We start from the raw sequence: 13,393 nt of genomic DNA on the forward strand, positions 1-13,393 counted from the left end.
AGGTTACAGCAGGAGATACTTACCAATTTAGAATTTAACACTGAGAGGGGCACCTGGGTGGCTCAGTCCATTAAGCGACTGACTCTTGGTTTCGGCTCAGGTCATGATCTCACGGTTCATGGGATCAAGTCCCTGTAGGGCTCTGTGCTGACAGCGTGGAGCCTGCTCTGGATTCTCTGTTCCTCTCTCTCTCTCTCTGCCCCTTCCCTGCTCGTGTGTGCTCTCTCTCTCTCTCTCTCTCTCTCAAAATAAATTTTAAAAAAAGAAATTAACACTGAGAAACTTACAGAAATGTTTACGCATTAACTCACTTAAAAACTATTAAACCATGGAGTGCCTGGGTAGCTCAGTCGGTTAAGCGTCCGACTTCGGCTCAGGTCATGATCTCACGGTCCGTGAGTTCGAGCCCCGCGTTGGGCTCTGTGCTGACAGCTCAGAGCCTAGAGCCTATTTCGGATTCCGTGTCTCCCTCTTTCTCTCTCCCCTCCCCTGCTCATGCTCTGTCTCTCTGTCTCTCCCAAAAATAAATAAACATTAAAGCATTTTTAAATAAATGGATAAAAACTAATAAACCCTGCATCTTAACACAACTAACATGTATTTGTGAAAAAGAACCATATTTTCCAAAACAAAAAATAATATCAGTAAGAGGGGCATTGTTTTACTTTTTCTTTCCTTTTTCCTTGTTTGTCTTTTTTTTTTGAAAACCGCTTTAAATAGAAGCCTTCATGGGAAAACAGCTGGAGTCTCAGATCTGCTTTTGCATTCAGTGTTTTGCACTATCACATATCATGCAGCCTTCTGGAAAACTCCACAGCACACCCATGAGAGAACAAAAATGAAAGAGACCCCTTCCACACCCCCCAAAAAACCCTTGATAGTACTAGAAAAATAGTACTGACTTCCCAGATTCCCTAAAAGCGTCTTGGTGATTCTGGACCTCTCTTTGAGAACGGTTGCTCTCGGTAGAGTTTCTCGAACCGTATTACGCGGATGAATCATGCGAGGAACTGTTAAAAAATGCAGATTCTGGTTCAGCGGGCCTGGGGAACGGCCCAGAAGTCTACATTTCTAACCAGCTCCCCGGTGACACCGATACAGCTGGCCCAACGACCACACACTCACGGACTCACAGCTCTGCCTCTGACGCTCTCCAAGGCGGGGCCGGACAGATGCTCTGAGTCCCGCAAAAGTCATGGTGCCCTCCGTTGCCTACAATTAAAACGAGTAAACTGGAAATTAAATAAACCAAAAAAAAAAAAAAAAATCCTTCCTCTTCCCAAAGGTGATCGTTTTGATATTTTTGAATTTTTTTTTACTGTTTATTCATTTTCAGAGAGCAAGAATGAGAGAGTGGGGAGGGGCAGAGAGAGAGGGAGAAAGAGAGAATCCTAAGCAGGACCCGCACTGTCAGCGGGGAGCCCGGCGCGGGGCTCGATCCTACGAACTGTGAGATCATGGCCTGAGCCGAAATCAAGAGTGGGACGGACGCTTAACCGACTCAGCCACCCCGGCGCCCCCTCTGTTTGATTTTTTTAAAAATTCACTTTTTTTTAATTTTTTTAATGTTTATTTATTTCTGAGAGAGAAAGAGAGACAGAGTGAGAGTTAAGGGAGGGGCAGAGAGAGAGGGAAGCAGAATCTAAAGCAGGGTCCAGACTCTGAGCTGTCAGCACGGAGCCCGATGTGGGGCTCGAACTCATGAACTGTGAGATCATGACCTGAGCAGAAGTCGAGCGCTTAACTGACTGAGCCACCCAGGTGCCCCTGATTTTTAAAACATTTCTTTTGCTGCTCACACTTTGCTGGTTATATCAATAACCCCTTACTGTTGAAAGGGCAGAGGCCCTGCCCAGATCACAATATGAGCCCAACATACGGCCGAGTGAAAAGGTTAAGTTACAAATTCACTTCTCCGTCCACTTCTTGCCTACAACCCTGAGGCACATACATGCATTTACATATGTTTGCAGTGATATGCGTATATACTTTCTTCTTTCTCTATGTTGCTTGCCTTTTCTACGCGAGCACGAGCACGTAGTATCTTTAGAGTCAGAAAAACAAACTATTTTTAAAGCATGTGTTTATTCCACAGGCACAGATTTTAACTTGTGAAGCAACATTGATTGGGCTCTCCCGAGTTGTCCCAGGCTTTGGCTCCTGCTTGATCATTTAGAACCAGAGAAGGTTGGGACAGGCGAGACCTAATCTGCAATGTTATCAGGCACCAAGGCCCAGAGAAGGTAAGTGACTGGCCGAGGGTCACAGTTTGGCCTGTTTGGCCTGGAGATAACAGAGCCCGGGCTTCTGCCTTTTATCCCAGGACATTGCCCTCCTCTAAACTTGAGTATGAATTGTTATTTGGGGTTGTGGGAAGGGGGGGTGTTTTTAAATGCCCTATATTCTGGGAGCCCCAGTCTGGGCAAACCCCAGATGAAAGATAAAGGGCCCTGGATGAGACAGTGATTAGTGGGGAGGAGCCTGACCGGCACAGGCAGAAAAGCAGCTTCAGAAGGGCCCGGGGTCTGCGGGCTGCAGGGCAAGAAGGAAGGAGAACCCTGGGCCGGGGCCAGAAGGCAGTAATTAAAGGCAGGGTAGGCCTCCAAAGAGCCCATTAAACATGTTTGCCCTGCACCAAACTGGCAAGCAGAACTCAACCCCTTTGCCATTTTCTATAAGAAATCCAACCACATCAAACACTTGGGGTTTTTATACCCTTTCCTGAGTGCTCAGGTGATCACAGAGAGCAAAGGCGCACAGCACTCTCCCACCTCGCCCCTCCTTGCCCCTGTCTCCCAGCGTCTAGCCCCCCTACCTCCCCTTTCCTCCCTCACCCAGCCCCACCCAGCCCCCGTGGGCCCCAAGTCAGGCGCTTACCAACAGAGAGAAACCTCCCTCCCAGCTTCCAGACAAATTAAAAAAACCCCTCTATTTCATTCGACAGCGACAACATGAGACTTCAGCCGCTTTGCCGTCCCGGGTCTCGGAGCCCCGGGATCTTAGCCTGTGAACTAGGATGACACTTAAGAATACTTTAGGCCAGTCCTGTTAGGTCATAGGTGGAGAGGCCGGGGTTCTGAGATGGAGAGGTCTTGCTCAAGGTCAGGGCCCCCGGTGGCTCCAGGATAGATCCAGCTCACAAAGTCAGGTGAATTAGCCTTGCCTTCGAGCCAGAGAGCCCCTCCCCTCTTTCTTATTAACCTCCTCCCAAGAGCCTAGGGAGACAGAGCTCCAGAATGGGCCGGCTCCCACAGTATGCCAGAGGGGAGGGACAGGGGAGTCGGGATCCCTGGGTGCCCAGGCCCTGGCCGCGAGTCCCCCATGGTTGCCGTGAGTCTCCCCATAGCTGCCCTGTAAGGAGAGGCCGCCGTCTTCATTTAACCGCTCCTGTCACCAGGAGATGAGCTGGCCTTCAAACCCAGGCCTGTGTGGGCCTCAAGTTTCTCCGTCTGACACTCAGGGCTCCTCCCTCGAGGCCGAGCCTGTCGGTGGGGGGGCGTGCAGGAGGTGGAGGGTGTGGTGTGGTGGAGGCATGGCCCGGGGAGGACCGTGGGCCTTTCCCCCCGTACATGCCTCTGGAGGCCGCACAGAAGAGGGCACTGGGGCCCGGGAGCCTTCTCATCCCACCCAGGACGGGAGAAGACGGCCCCGCACCAGATGCCACGAGACCCGGGTCCTGGTCCCTGCTCTGCAGCTTATCACGATGTACCCTTAGGGCACCCTCTCTGAGCCTCTGTTTTCTCGCTGGGAGGGTAAGGATGGGAGACGGCAAACCCAGATCCCCCCCCCCCCACCTCAACTGCTTTCCTCTCCTCCCTCCTCTGTTCTTGCCAGGTCCTGGGACCTCTCTGGGCCTCAGTTTCTCCCACAGCCCAGCCCTCAACTCTGTGTTAGGAAAGCCTCTTGGCTGAGGCCACTCCCACGCCGGACACCTTCGAGGTGCAAACCAGGGCAATTACTGGGCGATTAGGTGCCACTGCTAGGGCGAGAGGGGCCACGCCTCCGCTTGCACGCTGGGCGTCCTGCCTAGGAGTGCCCCGGGATCTGCCTTGTTAACGCAGGTCCGGCTGGCTGCTGTGACACGCCGTCCTGAAGGTGCACACATCACACGCCGAGGAAGCCAGGGCAGGCCGGCCCGGCATGGCAGGTGAGCGGGCAGGGCCTGGGGGCCTCGGGGCACAGGGCCGCTGAGAGGAGCTTCGGGAAAGGGGGTGTCTGCGCGGGGAAGCTTGGATCACTGATCCTTGGGGTTGTGTTGCTGCATGGTCCGTGTGTCGTTCCCTCGTGCTCCTGAGGGAGGCCCAGAGATGGAAAGAGCCAGCCCCAGACTGCCCAGCAAGTCCCTGGCAGAGCCCTTCCTGGGCTGGGGCCAGGCCTTCCCCATAGGCCTTGCTGAACCAGAGGAGGACGAGCAGGGGAAGACAGAGAAGGGGCAGAGAGAGCCCCCAGGGGCCGCCTCCTCTTAATTCCCACCCCCAAGATTCGAGGGCAAGAACAGCTCTGTCTGAGGTGAAAGGAGCTATGTGGCCTTGAGCAAGGGAACTTGCCTTTGGTGCCTCCATGTTCCCATCTGTAAAATGGGAGTTAGTACACTTCGCAGGCCTGCTGTGAGGAACTGATGGGACCGAGGGTGCTGAACTCCCCACAGTTTTCACATGTGGGGCCTCGGAGGCAGCAGGCTCAGAAAACGTGCCAGAATAGTGAGGGGCAACACTTCTGGGTAGCTAACACTTACGGGTTTCCCACCTCCTCTGGCTAGGTGCTGGGGTCCCGCGGTGAGTGAGTCAGCACCCGCAGGGGTCCTGCTCTCATAGGTCTTTTTTTTTTTTTTTTCAACGTTTATTTATTCTTGGGACAGAGAGAGACAGAGCATGAACGGGGGAGGGGCAGAGAGAGAGGGAGACACAGAATCTGAAACAGGCTCCAGGCTCTGAGCCATCAGCCCAGAGCCCGACGCGGGGCTCGAACTCACGGACCGCGAGATCGTGACCTGGCTGAAGTCGTTCGCTTAACCGACTGCGCCACCCAGGCGCCCCTCTCATAGGTCTTTAAAGGTGTTCCTCACGTGGTGCTTCCTGCTTTCTATCGTCCAGGATCATGTGACAATTACATGAGTCAACTCTTGTTTATTTTTTGACGTTCAAAGCCAGGTAGTTTAGCTTCCTTGTCATATTTGAACTTCTTCTCGCTCCACCCTGCGAGCTGCTAACACTTACAGGCATCCTGGGCCTTTCTGGCTCTTCGGATGGGGTCTGCTCCCTGAGGGTCACCCCACCCCGGCTCACACCCCAGACTGCTGTTTCGAGACCTGGGGTTCGTCTTCCCCGTCAGAGCCCCGGGCTCTGCTTGCTTCAGGATCTACTTTTCAGGGCGCACCGAGAGGTCCCTCCACCCCGATTCTCTGATACACTGTGGGCCTTCCGCTGGACAGAGTTTAATTGCTGAGAAAGGACCCTTCTGGGAGGCGAAGCCAGTGACAGAGAATTCCCATGTCAGGTCTGTTACTAACTTGCTGGGTGGCCATGCCTCTCTCTGCAGCTCATTTTTCCACCTGTAAAATCACAGCGTGAGATCCATCACGCCTAGCAAATAGCAGTGATAGATAGTTAGGTTGAATTCAATTCCCCGGTCTTCTGGGTCCTCCTGGCTTCTTGGGGACCTACTCCTCAGAGCGGTGGGCATGCGCCCATCACGCAATCGGGACGTGAATGACAGAGACATCAGATTCTGGAAGCAAAGCGTGTGGCCTGTGGGCTGTTCCTCCTGCCCTCACTGTCCGTGGCAGACGTCGCTGCTTGACCCCCGAACTCCTCCCTACAGGGCCCCAGCGTTCTCCTCAACGTAGTTCTTCAAGTAGTCCTAGCAATCGATCGGTGCTAGCAGACGAAATGAGACCCTTCTGCCACTGGTGGGTTATAATTCCCTTTTCCCAGCTCAGAAATTCTAAGAATCAGGGGGCATACTCTGTGCATGGTTGGTTCCGGCTGGGATGTTCTCACCACTGCCTACTGGCGACAGAGGCCAGCAGCTTCCAAGAGGACCCGGAAGGAAAGGGACAGTGGCCCCAGGCAACTCCCCAGTTAAGCGTTTAGCTGTGGAGGTCAGGTGCCCATGACGCACACTACGGATAGGGTTATAATAGGGCCCATTAAAAACCGATTATGCTGAGTCCAGTGTCTGGGAGAGATTGCTGGCGTCAGTAGAGAACCTCCTGGGCTCGGCCCCACTGGGTGCCATCCCTGGGGCTGGGACAGAGATCTGGGGAGGAAGGCATCATCAGCTGACTGGTGTCACCCAAGGGCGGGAGGAGAAATAGTCGGGGTGAGCTAGGGCTGGGGGTGGGTTGGTGGTGAAGAGCTGGGCGGGCGGGAGGCAACCTTCCCTCCAAGTAAAACTCGTTCTTCGGCTGGCCTCTGGGACCAGCTGGTGAGCAAGTGAGCTGGAGCGAAGATGAGGTTGGCCGGGAGGGGAGTGGGAGGCGGGGGCAGATGGTGAGGGACCTTGAACGCCACCCTAACGGCCGTGGATCTGATGGCTCTAGAGCAGGGGCAATGACATGCTGACGCTCGTGCGGTCAGAAGGGTCCCCTCTCCTTGCTGAAGCTCGGGTTCTCCATAGTAACAGGATGGAGCGAATGAAATGAGCTGGAAAATGCCGGGAGGCTGTGGGAGCCAGGCAGTAATTTAAGCAAGAGGCGAAGAGGGGAGAGTAAAAGGAAAAACAATGGGCGTAGGAACAGGGAAGGGTGGACTGAAGTGGCGGGAGGGATCCAGGGAGAGGAGGAGGACTCCCATCTGCTGACCCAGCTAAGGGTGACCCGGCGCCGGGCTAAGTACCATGTACAGAGCGAGACCACTCGCCGTGGCTGAAGCTTGTGGCTCAAGAGTGTTTATTGATAGCTCCATCCACACTCTGGGTTTCCAGGGCTAGGAGACGCACTCTTCCTTGCCCTACTTCTGGCCGTCACCTCATCTTCCAGAAAAGTCTATGAGGAAAGTATTAGTATTGCCATGCTTCAGGGCAGGCAGTCTGAACCTCAGAGAGGTCCACTCACTTATCCAGGGCCGCACAGCCAATAAGTGGAAGGTTCGGGATAGCACTAATTGGCAGAACACTGGACTGGCAGCCAGCCGTTCTTGGGCAAATACTGACGATCATACGATTAATAACACGCATGCTTACTGAGCACCTAATACGTGCCGGGTCCCGCTCTACGTACTCTGTGGAAATTGTTTCACTTAATCGTTACAACCGGGGGAGGCGGCTACTATCACCAGTCCCAGGATTCAGAGGGGTTCATCCCTTGCCTCAGGTCACACAGCCAAGGATCCACGAAGCCTGCATTTGAACTGAAGTGTGTGCCTCTGAAGTTGGGCACCTAATTGCCATGGGAAGGAAGGCCAAGAGGGGAAGGTGGGAAGGAGAAGAAAAAGACGGCAGGTGGAGAGGCCACGAGGCTTTGGGGTGAGAGGGTAGGCGGAGAGAATGCTCTTACGGCTTCCCTCTTTCTGTATGTGTGGCGGGCACAGCCTCAGGTTTGGCGGTCATGGGCCTTGAGCTCGGGGCTGGAGCTCACCCAGCATATCCCCAGGGTGGGGGCCCAGGGTTGATAATACGTCATCCATTCTGTCCTCAGGGCCTCAGGTGTGGACCAGAGAAGGCCTTGGTGGGACGTTGCCTCTCCCATCCCTTCCCCGGTGCCCACCAAGGGGCTATGTGACAAGCCTACATCAGCACGGGCCTGGGGGTAAGGGGGGTGTGTTGTGGGGAGGGGCTTAGAGGAGCCCTGGGGCTGTCAGAGACACTTGGTCCCGCAACCCCCCCCCCCCACAACCCAGTCCCTAAGTGCTCTTCCGGACTCATTTCACAGATAAGGACACTGAGGCCCCGAGAGAGGAAGCAACTTAGCCCACATCCCACAGGGAGCTGGTGGCCGGGGCTCTACCCATGTCCTGGGTCCATGACTGCAGAAGACAGGAAGACAGGAAGGAAGGGCAGGTTTTGGAATGTGGCTGCTTGAGAGAGGGGATTACAAGTGGGTGGAGAGGACGGGGTGTGGGCAGCTGATGGGGCATAGGTGTTGATCCCGTGTTCCAGGAAGCTGGGGAGCTCCCCTTTTCACACCTTTGTCCCAGCCAAGGGACAGGGAGGGACATTCGTTCATCCAACCAATATTCACTGAGCCTCTACTACGTCCTGGGCCCTGAGCAGGGCTCTAACAACCCAGACAGAATGAGACCCAGGTCTTGCCTTCACGGAGCCCACAGTCCAGTGGAGGAGAAAGACCTGTGAGCAAACAACTGTGACTAGGCTTCCTTGGCGACTGATTAGAGACACAGCCTTGGTCTCGGCAGGATTCTCGCCGAGCACGTGGAGGGGGTGACATTGGGTTCGTTTTAATTGGAGATCTGGAATCCATCCCCTATCTCTCGTATCTCTTGTATCTCTTGTGTCCCTTGTATCCCTTGGCCTTGGGCTGCCCTCCTCTGTGCCCATCTGTCCCCAGGAGGGCTGAGGAGGACACCAGTTAGGAAAGAACTGGGCTGTAACCACCAGAAAAGTTGCTTTCTCCCAGCAGGATCCTGGTTGCCTAGCCCTGACAATCGGCCCACCCAGGCCGGGTCTTGAGGGTGTGACGTTCACAAGTACGGATGACTTAAGTCACCGGAGATGCAGCTCTAGGGACAGACAACACAAGGACCAGAGCAGTGACCTCCTGGGTCAGGGCAAGTCTGGCCTGGGGGGACGGGTGGCAAGTCAAGATTTCTCGGTAACAGCTCTGCAAAACCAGCAAAGGGCAAAAAGAACAGCCATGTTCGGGGGTGGGGGGGTTAACGGAGAGGCAGAGTGGGAACAGCTGGGGGAAAGGTTGCAAGAAAAAAGTCTTTGGTTGAGCAGAAGGAAGGACATTTTAACATCTGGGCAGCAGGTGAGTGGCCTGCCAAAGGCATGCAAGCTGGAACTATGGTCACGTATCCACCGGATATTCAGAGGAGGGAATTTGACTCCGGCAGGAAGTTGTGAGAGAGGCGGTCTTTGAGATTCGGGGGTAATGGTGACAATGGCAGTTCTGGCTTGTTCTATCCTTCTTGCCCCACTGTGATGAGTCTCTTGCCCGGAGGGTGGTGGGAGATGCTTTGGGCTGTGGTGGGGAAAGGTGAAGCCAAGGCGGGACTCCCGGGACTTGAACCCATGACCCGGAGCCCAGGGACTCTTTTTACCTCCTAACCACCCCCTTTGCAAGAATCCCTGGGGCATGCCAGCACTGAGATAATTCCCACCCAACCACCTCACGTCCCACTCCTCACTCATCCCCTAAACACACACACACACGCACACACACACACAAACAATTGCACCCTGTGTTGGCCTTTCCCCGCGCAAGCTGTGGCTTGGCTTAGCATCCTCAGGCGAGAAGTCTCTTTCTTCCCATCTCTGGGTCTCAGTTTCTGTCAATGAAACAAAAGACCTGGGCGTCTAATGGCCCTCTCAGCTCTGCGGTTATTAGACAATCCTACATACAAGGTAACTGGGGTTCTGGCCTGTGTGTGCAGACAAAACAGAGGCCACCCGATCGCAGACTTCTGCGACTTGAGAGGAAATTTCCTGACCAAGAACCGCAGGGGCAAAGTCAGTGGGAGGCTTCCACTCTACTCTCAGATGTGAGAGGGAGCTCTCCAGCGAGGCAAGTCTCCTGGCGCTGCTGTTCCAGCCACCTCCCGACAGGGGTCGCTGTTGTAACCAGTCCTTGCTCACCCAGCACGCTGGTTGGCTGTAGGAGCTCCCAAGCTTGGGACTCACGCGTCAGCTATGTTCTCATTTGCATGTTTGGTCATTATCCCCAGATCATGGTGCCAGGCTGGGGCTTCCAGCCTGGTTAGAGTTAGCTAGAACTAACCTTCTCCATGAATCTCAGGCCTGGGGATTGAGACTGTGGTACCAGCCCAGCTCTTTGTAAGTGGAGACCGGTTGGAAGGCTGTTGCAGTCTAGACAAGAAAGACGTTCATTGCTTGGCCTAGGGTAGTGGTGGAGACAGAGGTGTGTGATGGGCTTGATGCAGGTTTTGGAGGTGGTCCCATCGGGACTTGATGATGGATCGGATAAGGGGGGTGAGAGCAAAGGGGAAATCAGAGATTCCTTGCCTTGGTCCTGAGTGCCAAGGCAGATGGGACATCTCCCAAGACACAGGAGAGCAGGGATTTGGGGATGGGGTAGGGAAGAAATGGGGAGTTCTGCTTTGGGTGTGTTAGGCTGGATTTTCCTAGAAGACCACCCAATGGAGACTTCAAATAGATGGCTGAACATATTGTTTGGATTTCAAGGGAGAAATCAGAGTGGAGATGTAACCTTGGCATTATCAGCAGGAGATCTCCAATCAAGACCACTTAATTATCAGAAAAAAACCTCCAGGGGCACCTGGGTGGCTCAGTCGGGAAAGCGTCCAGCTCTCGATTTCGGCTCAGGTCATGATCTCGTGGTTCATGAGTTCGAGCCCCATGTTGGGCCCCACGTTTGACAGTGTGGAACCTGCTTGGGATTCTCTCTCCCTCTCTCTCTCTCTCCTCCTCCTCTGCTCACTCTCCCTCTCAAAATAAATAAGTAAACATTAAAAAAAAAACCCTCCAGTAATATTGAACCTCAAAAGGCGAGAGTTTAGGGACCCCATTCTTTTCTTCCTGAGTTCCTCCTTCTATAAATGTACCCACCTCTTCCCCAGTTTCCTATATCAAGCAGGACTTAGAGGAGCTGCCTTTTTCAGGCCACAGAGGTCCCATCATTCCTTGACCCAGAGAGGAACACCTGGCGCCCATAGTCTATGTAATGAAGGGAAACCACACAAGGGATTTTTTTTTCTCCAAATCATATCTTTTCTAAGCTGACTTTCTCCTTCCACCTCTTCATATAGAGATGCAACTTCTGAAATCCTATCTCACTGTAGCTGCATAAAAAATCACCCCAAGACACTGGCTTCAGGCAGTAGCAGTCATTTATTACCATTGTCCCTCCCCGTTCTGATGCTGCACCTGGTCCAGCCATGCACCTGCTGCCCAGATCTCCTCATCCCTGTGGTTTGGCTGTGGCTGGGGTGGGATTACCATAAACGCTTCTTCCTGCCCTGTCAGGTGCTTGGGCTTCTCAGACTCTATCTTGGTCTTTCCTCAAGGCCTCTCCAGCACGGTGGTCTCTGTGTTGCTGCACTTTGTCAGATAGACAGGTGATTGGTTGATAGGTAGATAGATGTGATGGAGAGAGAGACAGACAAACAGACAGACAGACAGACACAGAGAGAGAGAGACAGAGGGAGAGAGGGCACATGCTCAGGGCTTCAAAGGTGCTTATCCTGAGGAAGAAGTAGCCAGGCAGAAGCTGCATCCTGTTTATGTCTCAACATCAGAAGTCCCATGGCTTTCACATTCCACCATATATATTGGTCAGAACAGTCCCAAGCGCCTGCCCAGAATTAAGGAGCGAGTATATAAACCCCACCCCACAGTGGGAAGGATTTCAATCACATTATAAGAAAAATGTGTAGAATGGCATCCATCCATCATCTATATGAATTAGTGAAGCCACCTTTGAAAAATACAATGTTCCACACTTTCCTTGTGTATTACTCAAGGTTCTCCAGAGAAATAGAACCAACAGGATGTGTGTGTATGTAGACTAGATAGATAGATAGATAGATAGATAGATGATGGATGGATAGATAGATGATGGATGGATGGATAGATAGATGATGGATGGGTGGATGGATGAATAGATAGATGATGGATAGATGAATAGATAGATGATGGATAGATGGATGGATGGATAGATAGATGATGGATGGATGGATAGATAGATGATGGATGGATGGATGGATGGATGATGGATGGATGGATAGATAGATGATGGATGGATGGATGGATGGATGGATAGATAGATGATGGATGGATGGATAGATAGATGATGGATGGATGGATAGATAGATGATGGGTGGATGGATAGATAGATGATGGATGGATGGATAGATAGATGATGGATGGATGGATAGATAGATGATGGATGGATGGATGGATGGATAGATAGATGATGGGTGGATGGATAGATAGATGATGGATGGATGGATGGATGGATGGATGGATAGATGATGGATGGACAGATAGATGGATAGATAGATGATGGATGGATGAATAGATAGATGATGGATGGATGGATAGATAGATAGATAGATAATGGATGGATAGATAGATGATGGATGGATGAATAGATAGATGATGGATGGGTGAATAGACAGATGATGGATGGATGGATAGATAGATGATAGGGGGGCACCTGGGTGGCTTCGTCAGTTAAGCATCTGATTTCAGCTCAGGTCTTGATCTCACGGTTCGTGAGTTCGAGCCCACATCAGGTTCCACACTGACAGCTCAGAGCCTGGAGCCTGCTTCTCTTTCTGTGTGGGTCTCTCTCTGGCCCTCCCCTGTTCATGCTTTCTCTGTCTCTCAAAAATAAATAAGTAAACATTAAAAGAGAGAGAGAGAGATGATAGAGATAGAGGAGAGAGAGAGAGAGAGAGAGAGAGAGAGAGAGATGATAGATAGGGATAGAGGGGATAGAGAGAGAGAGAGATTTTAAGGAATTGGCTTCCACGATTATGGAGGCCACCAAGTCCAAGTCCGCAGGGGAGGCTGGCTGGCTAGAGATTCAAGGAAGAGTTGCAGTTGGAGTCCGAAGGCAATCCGCTGGCAGAATTGCTTCTTGCTCAGGGGATGTCAGTGTCCTACTAAGGCCTTAACTGCCTGGATGAGGCCCACCCACATTATGGAGGGTAATCTGCTTTATTTAAAGTCCACTAATTTAATGTAAACTCATCCAAAAAACAACTTCACAAAAGCATCCAGAATAATGTCTGACCAAATATCTGAGCACCATGGCCCAGCCAAGTTGATACATAAAATTAACTATCACATCATGCAACGGGAGAAGAAACAAAATGGATATTTAAGGAGCACCTAATATGTGCTAGATGCTTTCCACACATCATCTTATTCAATGTCGTTATTAGAGCTGAGAGAAAGCGATTATTATACCCATTTTATGGATGAGAGAGGTGAAGTCATGCTGAAGGACACACGGTGAGCAAATGACAGACCTAGGATGCTGACCCAGGTCTAAGTGACTCCAGGAAAATGAGAGGGAACATGGGTGATGACAGATTGGAAAGTGGGGCTAGCCTCCCAGTGGAGGTCTCAAGAACCAGACCAAGGAGTTGAGGCTCTTCCTTGGGGGAGGAGAAGCACCCCAAGGAGTCATGGAAGCCAGGGGTAGAGTGGCTACAAAGACACTATTAACAACTGACTATCACTGATCCATCATCATTAGAGGCTGAGGAAGAGTAATCCTGGGACC

General features: G+C 52.2%; 1 protein-coding gene across 1 annotated transcript in view; it reads left to right on the top strand.

The window, feature by feature from the left end:
• The first annotated feature begins 4,140 nt into the window (after nucleotides 1-4,140).
• TGM6 (transglutaminase 6) overlaps nucleotides 4,141-13,393 on the top strand; it is a 36,785-nt gene continuing 27,532 nt past the window's right edge. Inside the window, exon 1 of the mRNA XM_047854439.1 lies at nucleotides 4,141-4,147. Within this exon, the coding sequence (XP_047710395.1) occupies nucleotides 4,141-4,147 (7 nt within the window). The remainder of the gene's footprint in view (nucleotides 4,148-13,393) is intronic.

Source organism: Prionailurus viverrinus, chromosome A3, assembly GCF_022837055.1.
Source record: "Prionailurus viverrinus isolate Anna chromosome A3, UM_Priviv_1.0, whole genome shotgun sequence".
Lineage (NCBI taxonomy): Eukaryota > Metazoa > Chordata > Mammalia > Carnivora > Felidae > Prionailurus > Prionailurus viverrinus.